Source organism: Sinocyclocheilus rhinocerous, unplaced genomic scaffold, assembly GCF_001515625.1.
Source record: "Sinocyclocheilus rhinocerous isolate Xijiao unplaced genomic scaffold, SAMN03320098_v1.1 scaffold2252, whole genome shotgun sequence".
Lineage (NCBI taxonomy): Eukaryota > Metazoa > Chordata > Actinopteri > Cypriniformes > Cyprinidae > Sinocyclocheilus > Sinocyclocheilus rhinocerous.
Genome location: NW_015650091.1, coordinates 403,644 through 423,255, shown reverse-complemented (window position 1 = coordinate 423,255; position 19,612 = coordinate 403,644). Strand labels below are relative to the sequence as shown.

The 19,612-nt window shown below is 36.5% G+C and overlaps 1 protein-coding gene across 1 annotated transcript in view; it reads left to right on the top strand.

The window, feature by feature from the left end:
- Nucleotides 1-19,612, top strand: part of ctnna2 (catenin (cadherin-associated protein), alpha 2) — a 468,558-nt gene that overhangs the window by 133,081 nt on the left and 315,865 nt on the right. The window contains exon 7 of the mRNA XM_016516505.1: nt 17,563-17,766. Coding sequence (XP_016371991.1) covers nt 17,563-17,766 — 204 coding nt within the window. The remainder of the gene's footprint in view (nt 1-17,562; nt 17,767-19,612) is intronic.

Here is a 19,612-nt window from a genome sequence, read left to right as displayed (position 1 = left end):
TGTATAGCTGTATAATTCGCAGCTATTTGTGCAAAAAAAAAAAAAAAACTATTTGATTTTTTACTTTTTTTACTCTTTTTTATTTATTTACTTTCTTGAATCTTTTTTAGTTCAAGCAACTGAGTGTTGCCTTTACTACAGTAAATGCATTTTAATGTCAGAGGTTCAATTAAATGTAGCATAACTTTGTTAAATTAGATATTTTTGAGTAATGCATATTTCCATTTTTTCTCCATGAATATTAGTTTTAATAAATAATCATTTGCAGACGCCATGAAGTATCACTGTGGGGCCCCCATTTTTGAAGACCCCTGCTCTAAGGCACTGTTACGCAGTTTTATAGGTCACTGTAGAAGCCTCCAAACTCATAACTGTCCCAGTAATGCATAGCCTTATGGAAAGTGAGATGACGGCATAGGCGGATAGATTGTACAGCAGAGGCCTAAAACTGCGCCGTGAGAGCTGACTCACTGTCTGTTTAGCACAAAGCCTTAATATGTTATGACTGAACGGCGGTGAGTAACCTGGCTTCCTCTCTATCCAGCTCCAGGCAGGAGAATCGCAATAGCAAACGTGCCCGTCAGAGACACACTCATATGAACGCACGTATATGGCCATACATGAGCAGATGGCTGTACCCAAGGCCTAGTCCTTTTGTGTTTGTCATAAACATCAGCAGGCAGGCCTGACTCATTGTTTTGTGCATCACCCAGATGTTACATCAAAGCAGGCCCCTAGTCTAAACTCCACTGTCTGATCAAACCAGATAATAACTCAATTTATCTACTTTCTCAGCTGGTCTCATCCCAGCTGCTTGCTACTCAGTGAAGACCAGGGTCTCATCTCCTTAGAGTTTATCCTGTGGGCTGCTCAAAGAAGTTTTAGGTGAAATTATGACATTGAAATTTAAGTTTTAAAATTCAATAATTCTTGAAAATTAGCTAAATAAATACAAAACATTGATACATATTATATTATATTATATTATAAAAACACATAAGAAGGGCCATATAAATGTGTAGAAACAATTTTCTAATTTAAGAAATTGCTAGTAAAAAAAATAAATAAATAAAAAAACAGTAAGTTGCCTGAAATTTTGCAGGAGAAATGCTGAAATAGTAATTTATTGTAAAATTGTACTCAAATAATCTTTCTTTATTACTTAAATTAATAATATTTACAGTATATTTAACATTTTTAAAGTTTTATATATTTAAGTGCCTTATACAGTGTACAGCCTGATATTCTCCAAAGTCAAAACGACACTGACAGCAGTTGGATGATTTTTTTTTCATGTAAATTCTGCTTCTTTGAATTGACATTTGAAGTTCTGCATTATTTTTTGCTATAATTTCCAATTAAATTTGGAATGTTGCACAACTCTGACAATGACATCAGTGTAGGGTCAGAACATGTGACCCCTTTCTGACACTTCTACACAGCAATATGTCACACTATCTAACTGTGACTGTTTGTTTGCAAACAGTATTTCAGTCTATATTTCCCCTTTTATATCAGTGATTCTATATAACAGTCATTGGTATTCTGCAAAGTCTTGTGCAAAATGTAAAACCCAGATACTCACATGGAGAGATGTGAGAGGTATAGAATCCAAGTTTTACAGTGTTGCGTTCTTCGGCTTTCGTTGCACTCTGGGGCCGTTGGAGTGATAAATGGGGCACTTAGTGTGTGAGCACATGTGACTTAGATATCTATGCTGCTGAAGGGTATTCACAATCTCAATTCTGTCCGCTGGAGGTTAGGAACATTACCATAAACCAGCTGCTGCTCTGTGGGTTTGGGAAACAACACGTGTTCTACCTTAGCAGGGCCATATTTAACTGAATTTGACTATATGCAGGTGGCCTCAAAAAATATTTAGACTCTTCCGCTATACATATATACAGTATTTATGTATTTCAGCATATTAAGTTGCATTTGCTAACAAATGGTTTTAGATCTTTATTTCTTAGTTATATATATGCATCACCATTGTAAATTTTTGGTCAGTGATTTTTATTTATTTAATTATTGGAAAGAAATTAATGTTTTTATTCAGCAAGGACATAAAATATTACAAACCATTTCTACATTATTTCAAATAAATGCTGCATTATTAAGATGTCAGCATATTAGAATAATTCTGAAGGATCATGTGACACTGAAGAATGGCACTGGCACTGCTTTGCCATTACATGAATAAATTGCATTCAAATATTAAAATAGAAAAATATATATAATATTTCACAATATTTTCCACAATATTACTGTTTGTACTGTTTAAAAACTTATACATATTTATTTGTTTGTTTCCAACATAAAATGAATTTGTGAAATGCTTTGCTTCAAAATGGATAGAAAGCTAAATATACTGTTATACAATCAGACAGTTTAGAATATTCAGTGGGCAAATAGCACCAAGAGGCCACTTGAGTGTATTTGCAGCTGCACAAGGTAAATAACCTTCACAGCATTTTCAATGGTCCATGGTCTTTAATTCATGTAACTGAATGAATCAGTATTACAGAGACTGTGCTTGTAGAACGATACTGGTTTTGAGATGTGACCTTTTTGCACAAAGTCATCCCAGAAGAAGACGAGAGAGACGCGACTATTTGAAGCCAGCTAGGTCGTTTGTTCAGTCACCGTAGAGCAATAGCGAGAGAGTGGATTGGTCAGTGTATAGTTTTTGCAGGCAGCTGGATTACAGGTGTGGCTAACAGCTCAGAATTGATCAAGGAAGCAGTCAGATGGAAGGCTGTGCTTCATTCATTCTATCACAGAGCAGCCCAGACACAAAATTGAAAATGAAACCAGGAGGTGGGTCGAGTGCCAGAACCACCTTTGGACTTTTTAATGCAAGGCTCAAAAAAAAAAAAAAGATATTGTTTACTCACCCTCATAGCATTCCTTATCTGCATGACTTTGTTTTGTGGAACAAAAGGTAAATAAACAAATAAGTAAGTAAATAAACACATAAATAAATTAATAAACACATAAATAGGTAACTAAATAAATAAGTAAATAAGTACGCAAGTAAATAAGTACAAGTAAATGCATAAATAAATAAATATGTTAAAAATACATAAGTAAATATATAAACAAATGCATAAATAAAAATTAAAAATGTAAGCAAATAAATTAAAATAGTAAATAAGTAAATACGCAAGTAAATTAATGAATAGTAAAATAAGTAAATGAATAAATAACTAATAAGCAAATGAAGGTCAGTAAATAATGACAAAATTCCCCATTTTTTGATTTCTTTAAGTGTACACCAGTGGCCAGTTGCATAAACTGCTTAGACTAGTTTTGGTCTTGTGACTGGTCTCATTTGAATCTGAAAAGTAAGACTGATTGCCCACAGTCTTAATACGTTTATACAACTGGCCCCTGGTTTTTGTTCCGTTCACTGTATCAAAATCATGTTGTCTCCATCTGGTCTTTTTTATTGACTTGGAGCACAGCTAGCTCTCAGGAGCCTGATCAATCATGTACTGTCTCTTTGATTTAGTTTCTACAGGCTGACCCTTATGGGCAATGCTGCCTGCATTCTTCTCATTCACAACCGTCTGTCACAGAAATCCCCCTTGTTTGAGGTTGAGAGTGGTCTCTTTAAACTAATATCCAGATCAGCTCAAGTTAGTTAGTATCTAACGTTAAGCTCAGTTGTCAGCCGTCACCTCGTTGTGGCTTCACGTTAAGTCAAGCCTGACTTACACATACTGCATATCCTATATGCTTTTAAGACATGACCTCACTGCTTAACGTAGATCCGAACGGAAGACAGGCTAACGCTATGGGCGATGAAGACACACAGTATCAATCTTTTATGTACAAGAAGAAGCCCTTAAAGCCTCTATTGTGTCTTTTAACAATGAAGTCCAAAGATACACTTGAAAAGCGTGCACACAGATGACCTTTAAGGACCCCGATTGCACCACTGTTCTTGAGAACTGCCGTCCTCAGCAGTACTTTTAAATCTTCTTTTATTTCTGATTGTAACAACTAAAATGCAGTGCCCACCCCCAGGTGTTAGACTTTATAGCCAGTTTGCTGTTATGTCCTTACGAAACCTGTGATTATTGAAACTCAATTTGGGCCATTTTGTCCAGATGGTTCGACCTCCCGGAACTGTCTGCTGAAATTGTTTTTCTATGCACCGTGTATGCAGCAAGGTCACATCCTCCTTCAAAGTTTGGCAGAGCAGTCAGCGATTTGCACATTCATATATATCCTCATTTAAATGAATAAATAAAAATAAATAAATAAATCAAATAACATAAAATAATAATAATAATAATAATAATAATAATAATAATAATAATAATAATAATAATAATAATAATAATAATAATAATAATAATAATAATAATAATAATAATAATAATAATAATAATAATAATAATAATAATAATAATAAACAAACAAACAAACAAACAAACATAATTGAGTCTGGAATGATGCTTAATGAGTTTTGTTTGGTTTGGTTTGGTTAGGCTTACTCAGTGCTCTAGGAGGGGAGAAAGAGAGAGAGAGAGAGATAAACATTCAAACAACCTTTTAGTGCAAAATTTGTAAATGTAGTAGTACAGTTTTGGTTTAATCTGCATTGCATGCATATACTGAACACAGCAGAAAATGATCACCATGCATTCACTTGTTTCTTCTTTTTTTTTGCATCACATTTCAAGGTATACCCTTTTTCACCTCTGCGTCTCACCGTTATCACAGCAATCAGTGCACATATTGTATTTTGTCACCTATGCACAAGAATGAACAATCATCTACTGAGCATGTAATACATGGTTTTCCAAGATTGAGATTATAGCGCAAGGACAATTATAGTGCTTCTGTGCATTGAAAAATGTATGCAAATATACTTTATCATGATATATATGGCTCTTCAGATGTGTCTTCTGGGTCTCCCCAAGCACACATGGCTAATCGCTAATGTTGTACTACTTTTCATTTGTCGCTTTGGATAAAAGCATCTGCAGAATGAATAAATGCAAATTTTCTCCCAGAGCAATAAGGGTGGGCTTTCAGATCTTAAGCTCCAAATGTTTTTTTAGTGAAGCACCAAATGTTTTCATATCAACTTAGAATAAAGTATTTCATGCCTGGCTATGTTTATCACTATTAAATCAATTTAGAGCTGCAGTTATGTTCCAATTTGGGATTAAATTACAGTATCCGTATTATAGTTTTGGTATATTGTAGCTTATTCTGCAACACAGTGAATGATTGTGTAAATTGCAACTTTCTAGCCTTTTTTTTAAATAAATGCAGCAACATAAAATATATATATTTTTTAAATAAATGCAGCAACAGTACGAACACAAGACTGCACAAGACAAAACTAGATCTTTGCCTTGCCTAAAGCTTAGACTAAAGGTTAGTTGACCTTTAGCTCCAGCAATGCTATAAGATTTGCTTCATAGAAAAATCGTTGCAGATGTAACATTTATAGTTCTAATATTCTAATATTTCTTCAAAGGATATTCACTGAGCCTAGACCTACCCTTGACCCAGAGGGGCCTCAGTTGTGTCATCATGTGGTTCCTGGCATCTACATGGCATATCACATGCTCTAAAATGTAAAAAAAAAAAAAAAAAGAGACATACATAGGCAAATGTTGCTGTTTATTGTTTTTTTTTCCAATTAAGTTTTTATTAATAAGAGTGTTTATTGTAATTGTCTCTCAGTGCAGCCATGATTCAGCTCATAAAAACATTTATAATATAATTCGCATTTGCAATGAACAATACAATTTAATTTAAATCTCTCATCTGCATAATGCTATTTATTAAAACTGTTTTGTATGTGTGTTGACAAATTTGTCATGTAATCAAATTGTAATGATATTTCCAGTACGTTTTATTTTGCTAAATGTACTTTTCATCGCCTTAAGTGATAGTCCTCCCAAAAATTATAATTATTTACTCCCCTTCATTTGTTCTAAACCTGTACAGTTGTGGTCAAAGGTTTACATACACTTTGCGGTATCTGCAAAATGTTAATTATTTTACCAGAAAAGAGGAATCATTCAAAATGCAAACAAGGGACTCATGAAAAACTTATTAAAAAAATAAATAAAATATCCAGGTAACAACACTGTATTAAGAATAAAGCGTATGTAAACTTTTGAATGGGGTAATTTTTATAAATTCAACTATTATTATTTTTTCTTGTGGATTATATGTAAATGTCTTTTATGTGAAACATCTTATTCAGGTCAGTACTAAATAACAAATAACATGCATTTTGTATGATCCCTCTTATTTTGGTAAAATAATTAATATTTTGCATACACTGCAAAGTGTATGTAAACTTTTGACCACAACTGTATTTCTTTCATTTGCTGAACACAAAATAAGTTATTTTGAAGAATGTGTATAACCAGACAGTTTTGGTTGCCATTGTATGTTTTACTTGTGTTTTTGTCCTTACAATGGAAGTCAGTGGGAACCAAAACTGTTTAGTTATTCTTCAGAATGTCTTCTGTGTTCATTTTTCAGTTTTGGGTGGACTATACCTTTAGTCAAATTCTATGCATGCTCAATGTTGAGATCACTTATTAGTTTATTTATTCTGTTTCTTTACAAACCGGTTTTTGGTTCAATACGTTGGTGAGTTGTTGACTCTAGAAAAATTAATGAATGTGTTGTTTTGGATTTGTGAACCAGTACAACTGATTCACTAAAAAGATTTGGCTCGAACAGACAATTTGTTCATGAATTGGTCTTTGCTAGTAATGAAGGAAGATGTGAAGGATAAGACTCACTCCTCTCTCCCCTTCACTGTGGTTTCAGACTGTCACTCAGACCCCGTGCCTGCAATAAGCACCAAATGGAATAACAATAGGGGCTATTCACCAGGGGCTCTCTCCATGCGCTTTCTCTCTCCTATTGAAACAAGCTGTTTTCCAGAGGCTCCCATGAGTCTCTGTGCCCTTTTAAACCCATTTTTAAAGTCAGCTTTTGTCTCTGTCTCTGTGATTGGAGGTTGATTTGCGTGATTTTTTTTTTCTTAAACGACACTCGTTGATTACCATCAGCTTGCCATTTGGAGTGAAAGTTAATGAAATGCTTTATGAATTAAGAATTCTTGTTACATCCTTCTGTGCTGACTCTGTGTTGTTTAGAAATAAATAAATACATTAATGAAATAAATCATTTAATAAATAAATCACTGAACACTGAGAAGTAAAATATAGTCTGATGGGAAATTACTTACACTGTTTTCTACATCTTTCTTTTATGTACACACACACACACACACACAAACACACACTCTCTCTCTCTCTCTCTCTCTGTCTCTCTCTCTCACACACACACACACACACACACACTCTCTCTCTCTCTCTCTCTCTCTCTCTCTCTCTCTCTCTCTCTCTCTCTCTCTCTCTCTCTCTCTCTCTCTCTCTCTCTCTCTCTCTCTCTCTCTCTCTCTCTCTCTCTCTCTCTCTCTCTCTCTCTCTCTCTCTCTCTCTCACACACACACACACACACACAGACAGTATATGAAATTTCATAATTTCCCATATTTCACTTGTAGTGCTCAGTGTTACTTGTGTAGACTTTTTGGCAAACTAGTTTCTTGTTTCTTCTGTTGCTTCTTATCTTAAAATGATGAAGCAACGATTTATGAACCACAGTGGAACAGATTAACTAGAGCAACTCTTTTAATCTGTGAATTACTGATGCAGTGGAGATCTTGTGTGGTCATTCCTCATCCTTACAAAATTGTGAAGCTTTCTCACTATCTCTTTGCTTCTCTCAGACCTGTGTTTGTGTCTGTTAGACAGCTGACATCAATGCTTTTTCCCACTGTGTCTTGTTCTATCAGAGTAAGGTAATGCTTACTTCCCCATGTGTTTGTTTTGACTTGTGGAACCCATAGGCTGTTTTTTTTTGTTGTTATACATTCATATATCTTAAGGTTTTGAGGTTTGCAAACACATCCTTAAACCTCTCATATCAGGTTTTGGCAGTTTTGAGATAAAAAAGGTGGCGATTTATATTCTGTGTTTAACTGCTTAGATTTTGCGCAAATAAACCACAGTACAAATTAAAACATTCTTCTGTTTAATGGGTCGTGTAAATAAATAAATAAACAATTTAATTAATTAACAAAGGAATAAATCAATCACTTGACATTCGCATTTATTTTCAATCTCTTTGAATCTCACTTGATCTTTTGAATTAAGATTTATACTGTATTATAAAAACATGTATTTTCCAGAAAACTTTCATCAAATGAAAAAAGAGGCTACAATGGCAATACTGATCTGCATATCTTTCTGAATGTTTGCAATATCAGAAAAGGTTTATTTTTAATAATGTCCATAATCGTTTCAGATCAGCCTGAATGGTTACTGCTGCATATTTCTGTAAGGTTTGTTTTGTGAAACTTTTCACAGTGTAATGCAGGCTGTTATAAAAGGAGCAGCACAAAATAAATGCCATTTAATTCTAAAAGTGAGAGAAAGGGTGGAAAATGTAAATTTAATAATGCAAATTGTAACTGTACTGAATCTAAGAGGGGGAGGGGATAAGGGAGAGAAGTGGAAAACTGCTGTAAATGATGTGGCATCTATGAGATTACCTTGACAAGACAAAAAAAATACATTTTAATACTGGGTTTGTCATTCTTTGTTTGCTTCAGTCACAGAAATGTGTTTACTCATGCTTTCTCAGTTTTATTTTCTATTTTCTCAGTTTATGCTTTCATCTCTTTTACCCTACAGACTGTGAGGACTTAAACTTAAACACAAGCAAGCGTATGCATGCGGGTGGTGTATATAAACCATTGTGGTGGGCGGAAGGCTCGCCAACACACAACAGAAACACATGAGACAGACTTCTGATGTGGGCAATCGCATTACACTGATGACAGAAATGTTTTAATAGCTGATCAAAGGGGGAAGTGTTGGTGGCACTGCGATGGAGCAGGTGGTGTTTGTATGAATCAGTCAGATGGAGCACCGGCCCTCTTAACCTTGCTGTATGTCCGCACACACACACACGCATTGAATGTAGGACAGTGGTTTGCTGTATTCCAGCCTGAATTAGAGACACCCTAGATAGACACTAGTCATTAATAACCCACACAGACTAGTCACCAGCCTAGCCAACTTTGTTCTTCACACTCTTTCTGTCCTTTTCGCTCTCTCTCTCACCCATGTTATTCCTCTTTCCCATCCTCTCGCTCCAAAGCACTTTAGTCACTGTGTAAAAGTAGGTTGTGTTCAATGCACCGCTCTTCTGTATGGTCCCTCATTATACCGTCCTTGAAAAACAACCTGTCACATTGTGTGAGAGGAGTAAGTAGCAATCCCTCCCACTTCTAAAACATACACACACACACAGACACATACAGTATACTACATAAATGATTGAATCTGGCCTAAAATTTTTACAGATGAGTTTGTGTACTCCTCAGCAATCAATCTGGACTAAGTTGAATTTCCAGCATTATTACTCCAGTCTTCAGTGTCACATGATCCTTTAGAAATCATTCTGATGTACTGATATACAAGGCCTTAACCATGTCATGAACATTATGGGGGGACCAATTTATATGCCATGGTCTGGTTGAATACTTTATTCTGATTGGCTGGCAGGTGTGCATTAAACTGTTTAATCCATAGGTAGTTCAGTTTAATTACCGTTCTATATTAATGCACTGCTTTCATTGCTGCACACATACACACACACACACACACACACACACACACACACACATTACTTGCACACAGCGATCGCTGCGTACACACAGAAACATCCAGGAACAAAAAAAGCTTATTGTCAATGCATCGCTACATTGTATTTCTCAGCAACGAGGAGGTAAAATCGCTGTTTTTGAAGCAACTAAACTCACAGCTTCATTGCTTGTAGAGAGAGACGCAGGTTATTCACACATGCAACTTTCATTTCTCTCTCTCGACTTTTATATGAGAAAAAAGTCGAGTAGTTTGCATCACTGGATAAAGCTGTCAGTCATTTAACATTTTTATCTCTTGCAACGTTAAACTGACTCTTCGTACCTGAATATGCACTCTGCTTCTGTGAACAGTAAACCCGGCCTACTTTGATTTGATTGGCCAACTCAATCATTTTGACATTGACATTTTTAGGCTGGTCTGCCTCAGCGGTCTAACAGTGCTTTTTACATTACACTTGCAGTTTAAACCTTTTTGTCATCCTAAAAAACAGAGCGCTCTTTGGCCATTACTAATTATTGGGGGGTCTATTGTGGTTATGTCCCTGCTGATATATACTGGTTAAGCTAATATGCTGATAAAACATTTTTTGTAAAAATGTGAACGTGTTTATTATCACTTTTGATCAATTTAAGACATTCTTGCTGAATAAAATCAGAACCATATTAACCATACCCATATTTCATGTGTATATACACATATAAATTGTTTAAAAAAAAAAATACAGCAGATTTTTATTTATTTTTAAATTTTTTTGGATTGTTTAGCCGCTTTACCGCCATTGGGCTGAACGGTTCTCTTTACTTAATTGTTCCATTCCATGCTGATCCGGGCCAGTCAGCACGGATACAGTTTCATTTTCCACTGTGGTGCTGATAACGGAGCTCTTTGGAATGTAATACAAATGCGTCAGTCATTGCCTTGGTAACGCAAGTGTAATGTAAACAGCGATATGGATGATGATCAGATATTTCTGTTTTTGGGACTCCTTTTTTATCTGATATTTACTTCGTTAAATAACAGAAAAAAGGACACAACTCTTGACGCGAAAAATTAAATAAACAGAATAAGCGCTATAAGTGCAAATGTTTCCTCCACAGATCAACCTGTCTCAGACATTTTTTTTCTTTCTTTTTTTATATTGAACGTAGCGTAGCCGTTTACTTGGCTGTTTGATCAAATAGCGCGCTTCCGCTTAGCCAGCTATGGAGAAACTGGTAGTCAGGCAACAGAGTGGCGACGTCACACACACACTCTACCAGCACGGCTCAGCATGAGAATGGTTTGTAATCGTGCTGCGCCATACCAGGCTCACGTGGAAATACAACTGGAACCGTACCTGACAGTTCTTAGAACCGTTCGGCCCGATAGTGGAAAAGCGGCTGTTGTGAATGTTGGCTATTTGTATGTATTTGTATGCACTGCTGGCCTCGAAAATCATAAAGAGGAGTATTGTGATAAGGCCAAGATCCAGGCGTGATGACGGATGCCAGTCCCACAAGCACTGATGAGTTTTTGTTTCTTCAATAATTCTGCAAGCAATGCAATAAGCCTCTCTTAAGGACAGCGTGAAAACAAAATTGATCTTGTTTATTTGTGTAATACATGTACCTGGTCTCATTGTGCATGATTCATCAGTGCTTTTGAATCAATGCTATTGTAAAGAAAAAGACGTCTGAAGGCCATGCAGGTGGAGAAATATTAACCACAAATATGAGCTGGATTTTCACAATCCAATCAATTCCTGTTTAATCAAATCAGGTCTTGGCCTACATTACTTCCTGCTAAATATTGTTTGACTCAAGTTTGCACTGCATTACAAAAGTCAGATGTGTTGGAAAGGCTGTTTCAAGTTGTCTTTAACTAAATCGAATCATAATTGGAATATGTACTCGGAATATGAGACACACAAGATCTAAGAAAATCTGTACAAATTGTTATACAATGGCTTTGGTCCAGCCTGTCGGCATCTGAAAGTTATGCTTGTTGCTTTCCAATCAAACATTTCACATGAGTCTTTGTTTTAGCCTCTCAATCACGCAGAAGAGGGCGGACTGTAATAGAGCCGGGAACTTGACACCGACAGATTTCAAACAAACCAATAAATATCCACAAGACTGCTGCTACTGCTTTTACTTAAGAGTTGATCTCCATGGCAACAGGCTATTATGGGAAAGCTGCCTCTATGTCTTTCTCTCTCTAATTGTGCTGCTGTTAGCTGGCAGCACTGCTGCTAGATTAGCACATACAGTACAAAAGACGCAAACATCATTTCCTGCCTGTGGATATGCCAAAGAACAGGAAGTGCATGCTGAGATATAAACGATGACGGATCTGTGAACTTATTATTAACCACCAGGTCTGAGTTGCTAAAGTGGCTTTCTGAATATTAGTCTAAAAAGTAAAGGGCACAGTCACTAGCCACCACTAGCCACCATCCCAGCCCTAGAGATCATAAAGCCTGTATTTGGTAGCATATTTTCATCAATAAAAAGGGAGGGTGTTCTTGAGTCTGCATCCTGTGTTTAAAAGCCCCATTAAATCACAATGTGGTTGTAACCGAGGCCCTGGCTCTCCCCTTGAAGGTCACTTTAGCAGTCTCTGGAAATGGGCTCCAACCGACTGTCTTCAGTGGTTTGCTAATGGAAGCTACTGTTTGGCAAACACAGTTGTGAGACTAAGGCATACAGTATAAGGCAATAATCTAAAGATTGTGGTAAATTGTTTTGTACAGTACATCAATAGTTCATGACTGACTTTAGGGTATACACACACACACATTCACCAGTGTTTCTACATTCATTTGTGTAGTGATGGGTCGTTCTTGAACGATTCATTCATTTTGAACTAATCTTTAATATGACTCGGGAACGACGAGTTGTCTCAGTGCGGGATTCATTCATTTTGTGTTGATCGCGCATGCACAATGAAATTAGTTCACCTCTCGAGTCTTCGGGTCCGAGTCCTCCGTTCTTTTGTCATGTGACGTGAGAGCAGCAATGGATACAGATCATTGTTGGATAACGCTTTAAACTTTATCCATATATGGGGAAAATCATTTTGATAATACCTAAATATAACACAACATTACAAGATACGGATCCGGGAAGTGGCCACGTGACAAAAGAACGAACGACTCAGACCTGAAGACTCGGGAGATGAACTAATCATTTCTGTTTCCTGTAAAGACTGCATAACTTTAGGTTAACCTTATGGGGATGTGACGTGACAAAAGAACGAATGACCCGAGGACTGGGGAGGTGAGGCGAACTAAGCAATGAATTAATAATTTCTGTTTCTTATGATTTGGTCTTGGTTGCATTATAGTTTATATAATGTGATCAATGTTTGTGTAAATACAGTAGATTTGTTGGGGAATTTGGATATTAACATGTAACATTTTAATTATATTCTGCTGAAATGAACGAAATGACTTGGAAAAAGGATTCGTTCATTTTGCTTAACGAGATTCAAAGATCCGAGTCAGTAAAATGATCCGAACTTCGCATCACTGGGCCGCCACACGAAAAATCATCCCCGCCACGGCTGCAGCTCCTCAGTGACATAACAGTAATGCCACTCACATCATTCACAGTCGATGGAACAGGACTTGAATTTCGGCACGGGATTGCGGGTATTATTGCGCTTATAACGCGATGACAGATGACAGAATGTATAATTTGCACGTGCTTTTAAGTCTTGCCAGTTTAAACATTCAAGTGACTTTAAGCCATTCAAGCGCAAAAAGAGTGAAAGAGAACTCAATACAGTACTCGCGCGCTCTCTTATAGACTGTTTTCTGTGCGTCCACACCCAAAGCACGCACACATAAAGCCGCCTCTGAAACAGTGCTTGACTTCAGAATTAGGTTATTAACAATTAGCTTTGCACCTTATTGCGCGTTAACAGCCAAATAGATACAAAATGATGTCAAAATGCCCATCTTGGCGAGCTTTCACGTAAACACAGTCGGTTTAAATAGTCAGTTAGACTATTAAGTGAATGTAAACCGTTGTGAAACAGTCCTGCTACCACAGCTCGAAAAAATCCTAGGAAACACTTTTATTATTATCACTTTTATTTTCAAACATCACTTTTATTCTCACAGTTTTCTCCGTTGCTCATTTGACTTCCTGATCAGGTGTAATGGTTAGTTTCTAGAACCATCTTTGCAATGAAGAATTCAATTCCATTCATCAACATAGCGGCATTTGTACTTGATTCTGGGATTTTAACATTATAAATGAATTATAAGCTATGTTTTACAGTTTTTTCACATTTGCTAATACACTAAATCCCATTCTCTGAAGCAAATTTTCAATAGCCTAAACCAATTTGTCAAATAAATCACTCTTTCTGCAAATCTTAAACAAGTTCAGGCAGTTTAGACACTGTTTGCAGATCTCATGCACTCTTTTCGCAAAACTCCAAACACATTCTCACTCACTAAAATGCAATTTGCATTGTGATGAAGTTGTGATGCAAAACCCTAAACACAAGACAGCAAAAGTTAACCACAACTGCAACACGGTTGTCATCGTTTACACACAATAATTCAAAACTGTTCACACTTGTTTCTAAATATGTGGATGTACAAAATATAAGCCAGTTCAAAGTGCACCATGCACTCTTTTCGCAAAACTCCAAACACATTCTCACTCACTAAAATGCAATTTGCATTGTGATGAAGTTGTGATGCAAAACCCTAAACACAAGACAGCAAAAGTTAACCACAACTGCAACACGGTTGTCATCGTTTACACACAATAATTCAAAACTGTTCACACTTGTTTCTAAATATGTGGATGTACAAAATATAAGCCAGTTCAAAGTGCACAGATGGCATGGGTGCATCCATCAATCTGAGAGGTACAGAAGAGTGTGTATACGAGGTGGAGGAAGAGGAGGACGAGGAAGAGCAAGAACAAGAACAGTAATTTCAGATGAATTCAGAGCTACTGTGATAGACCATGTTCTTGTGTGTGGAATGACAGAGGCAGGACAAAGAGTTCAACCTACAGTGTTTCTGAATTGCTAAAACACTAAACCCCAATCTCTGAACCAAATTCTCACTAGCTTAAACCAATTTGTCGAATAAAGCACTCTTTCTGCTAAACGTTAAACATGCTCAGGCAATTAGGCTCTATTTACAAATCTCATGCACTCTTTTTGCAAAACTATAAACACAATCTCATTCACTCAGACACTTATCACACTGTGATGCATTTGTGCTGCAAAATGCTAAACACAAGCGGCAAAAGTTAAACACAACTAAAGCACAGTTGTCATCGTTTGCACACAACAATTCCAAATTGTTCACACCTGTTTCTAATGATGTGATCAAACCAACTGTACAACATATGAGCCAGTTCAGAGTGCACAAGTGGCACAGGTGACTGAATGATGATACGAACAATAGATGGAAACAATCTGAGAAGGAGAGGAGGAAGAGTACATGTAAGAAGTGGAGGATGAGGACGAGAAGAGAAAGAGTAAGGTTTAGAGAATGTTATCAAGGCTGGATCTGTCAGACCAGAGGGTTTTTTTCTTTTGTCTAGCAAAAAAGACAACATTACTTGTGATGTGGACAAAGTCCTCAGGCCGGACTCAAGCACAGAGACATGATGCTGAGACAGAATGAATCTCTCATTGACCCTGATTTTACAATTGCACAACTTACAGTATTTGAGTGTACTGTAACATGCTTTTCATTTAGAGTTCTTTTTTTGACCTTTGCAGTTGGGCTGCAGTATTTTTGCAGTATCCAAGTGCTGAATATATACAAACATTCAGTACTATTCAATATTCAGCACAATACTCTTCTTGCAGTACATACAGTAGGCCTTACAATATATTCACCTTACTCAGTTGCAATTACTATACTTTTTTACAGAATTGCAAAATTGTTTACTCAATACAATATACTTTTTTCTGTAATGTTCTGGATGCTGTGTTCTCCATTTTTCTCTGTAGTTTGTAATGAATGCTCTGTATTGTTTATTTTATTGACTCGTGTGTGTGTGTGTGTGCAGGGCTTCTGTGAATTTAGTTTGAAGGTTTGGATTTGTGTTTAAGGTTTTGAGAAAATGAGTGATGGTTTCAAGAAATGTGTTTTAGCAATTCAGAAAAAAACGTAATTTGAGCAGATTCTCTGTGGCCACCATAATCAGTTGGAAAATTCAAAAGAACAGCAAAAGAAGAGTGGAAGAGAATCTTGTGTAGAATTGCAAGACTACCATGACAGTGTGGAAGAACTGGCCTGTGGTGACATTCAGTAAACGTGCTGTCTTGTCAAGTCTGGATCCGCCACACCAGAGGTTTTTTTTTCCCCGTTCAGTAGTCCTCTGATTCATATGTATGTATGCATGTGTATATACTGTATATGTATGTACTGTATATGTGTGTGTGTTTTCCTTTTTGAGAGTAATTTGAGAGTATTTTTTTGTATATTATCTAAGATATATTCACCAAACTTAGGTGTGATTTATTTTGCTTGTGTTTGCTTGTGTGTGTGTGTGTGTGTGTGTGTTTTACAGTATTGCAAAATATTTACTATATACAATAAACAGTTTTTTTTTGTGTGCGTGTGTAACTACATGCAATGGACACTGTGTTCTCCATTTTTTGATGTAGTGTCTAATGAATTATCTGTAGTGTGTATATTATTGACTAATGTGTGTGTGTGATTTGAAAGCTTTGTTTGATTTTGAGTACAGGTAAAATGGTTTTGAAGCGATTGTTTGATTTTGCCAGAAGAGTCAGGGCTTCTGTGAATTTAGTTTGAAGGTTTGGATTTGTGTTTAAGGTTTTGAGAAAATGAGTGATGGTTTCAAGAAATGTGTTTTAGCAATTCAGAAAAACTGTAATGCTGCCCTCCAGTCAGATTTGGACATTTCAAGAAATGAGGGGAAAAATGCTCCTGTATTAATTATTTTTATATTTAAAATGAGTGATGGTTTCAAGAAATGTGTTTTAGCAATTCAGAAAAACTGTAATGCTGCCCTCCAGTCAGAGTTGGACATTTCAAGAAATGAGGGGAAAAATGCTCCTGTATTAATTATTTTTATATTTATAACATGATAGTTCAGCAATATGACACGATCATGCTGTTTTTCTGAATATCACCACAATTGCAAATGTGATTTGATAAAACAGTTCAGTAAACAAAGACACATTTTAGACACAACATGGTAAATATGGATGTTTTCAATCTATTTTGCCAAAGAAAATTGTTCTAATCAAAGCAGAGCTGTCGCGCTTCCCCAAGCAACACACAGCAGCATTTTGTGTTGTTTCTGAATGAATCTGTGGTTTTTCAGAAAATTATTATTTCTACATTCAGAGTTCTATATTTAAAGCATTAACCTCATACAATTATTTATGCTTTTGTAATTGTAGTGCAAATGCAATAATAAGTGTCACTTCATGCAGCTTCTGTGCTACAGTGCAGTGCTGGATTTTGTTTAGTTTAGTTTAGTTAGTTAGTGATTTCAATTGATTGATAACAATAGCCAGTTATTCATCCCCATTAACAAAATATTCAGAGGAAAATATGGTCTGTTTTCATTTACATGTAAGCATTTATGAAAAATTTGTTCAATATGTTTGAATCATGAATTAACAGAATACTGCATCGTATCGTGATACATCAGCTGGTGTCATAAGACATTTTAATGGTATCATGATAAATAAATAAATGATATGTCTGACAATGCTAAAAATCAGCCTACAAGTGATTCTTCATAAAGTTGTTCATGGCATTTAGTGTTTTAATCTAAAACTCAATTCATATCCCTGGCCTTATTTATTTATTTATTTATTTTTCCAATTTCAGAATAAAATCATTTTGGACCCGCTAACATTCAGTGAGGCTCGCTTCAGGCCGTCACTGGAGGAACGTCTGGAGAGTATCATCAGTGGTGCTGCCCTCATGGCCGACTCCTCCTGCACACGCGACGATCGCCGTGAACGCATTGTGGCAGAGTGCAACTCCGTGCGCCAGGCCCTGCAAGACCTGCTGAGCGAGTACATGAACAATGTAAGTCCTGAACAACATTTTCTGCCATGTGGGTAGCTGGATGATTGGTTTTCAAGTGATGTTTTTCCGAGCACTATTTTTATTTTTGTTTTAGTTTTTCCGAATGATGATAATGATGAAGATGATGATTATTTATTTATTTAATTTTTTTATTGATTCTAGATTTAGTGACTCACAGCAAGGTTAAGTTGCTGTTTAAATGCTTTTATAAAGGTTTTGTGAAGGGACTAATTGTAGCAAGGCACTTTTATTTTATTCTTGCACATCTAGCTTGAAAAAATATTTACCTCCAACAACCATGGTTACAGTAGTCATACATTTCAGGGAGTTGACACATACCATATAAATACACATAATATTTCTTACAGAGTGGTTATTTATTTATCAGTACTGACATCGAACATAAAAAGCTTTTTGAATAGAAAGCCTCAGCATCATCACATATAGCGCACTTAGTCTGTATGAGGTTATATCAGGTTATGCAAAGTTCTGAAGTTTTTACATGGAAACTTCCAGAATGGAACTTCCAGTATGGCTAAAGCGATATCAAAGCTACACTGTCAGAAATTTCAGTTTGTATGATGATATGTTGACATTTTCTGCAGATGTAGTGTATGTAAAGGCCAACATACACTACATCTGCAGATAAATGTGGTCTTACCGCACTATTTCATCTCTGTGTATGATTTGAAGCGGGCAGAATGCTAGCGCTAACGTGCCGTAACTGACAAAAATAACTGTCATTTTTACCCATTCGGTCAAATATTGTGCTGCAAAGAGCAATACTAGTTTTAACTTGTCTATAACTTGGCAAATGACCATGGAATAAGCGGGATAATCAATGGCTAGCCGTGCATTAAAGGATTTTAAATGCACTTCGCGGAGGCAACCGCCCAACGCGAAGCCTCCACGTCGTGCATTTAGAATCCATTAATGCACGGCTAGACGTTGATTATCCCTTACTTACGTATGTGTGCCTTTCTTTTTGTGCATATGTCAGTTATTTTGAAACACGTGTCTCAAAGTCATTGGCAAGTGTTCTGTAATATTGATCACTATGGTATCAATGGGGGCTGTCAGGCTTTGACGCTATGCAGTAATCAATGGCTTCTACCCAGCTCTAATCTAGTGTATGTCTTTAGTGCTGTTGTGCTCAAGCACCATACAGGAACAGAGGGATATTAAATGCGACCTCTCATTTGATTAGCGATGCCCCTTTAGTAACAACACTACGCCAGTGGAGATGAATATCACATCAGTACTCCAAATACAAGCTCCTGCTCTGGGAGGAAATGTGTTTGCCTGGCTAGGACGCTTGTTTTATATGAATTTTTGTCTCTCAAGATATTCATTTTCTTATGCTTTTTTTAGTGTGTTTATATTTGCATCTTTGTATGGGTTTGTCCATATGAATATTTTCATTAACACAAATACTTTTTCATTGTATAATTGTTACATACACTGACATTAACATGTTTTACACATGTGGATACAATCTGAATATTAATCTTTGCATGCTTGTCCTTTAAGTATTCATAGGCTTTTGTACATAATATTTGCACATTTTGTACATTTGGATATATGGTGAAGCAAATTATAAAAATAACAATTATAAAAAGTATTTACTTACTATATTACATGCACAGCTTTAGAAACCATTGTAATGGTAACTGTGATGAGTGGGGCGGGGGAGGCCGGAGCCTGCTGCCATCCGCCATGATGGGGAGGAGCAGGGAACGGGGGACTCCTGCCGGCTGCCCGAACCCGGAGGAGCCGTTGCCGTCCACCGGGCGGTGGAGGAGTGTCGAGCCGCCCCCCAAGGGACATCCAGCGCCGCCGCCAGGCA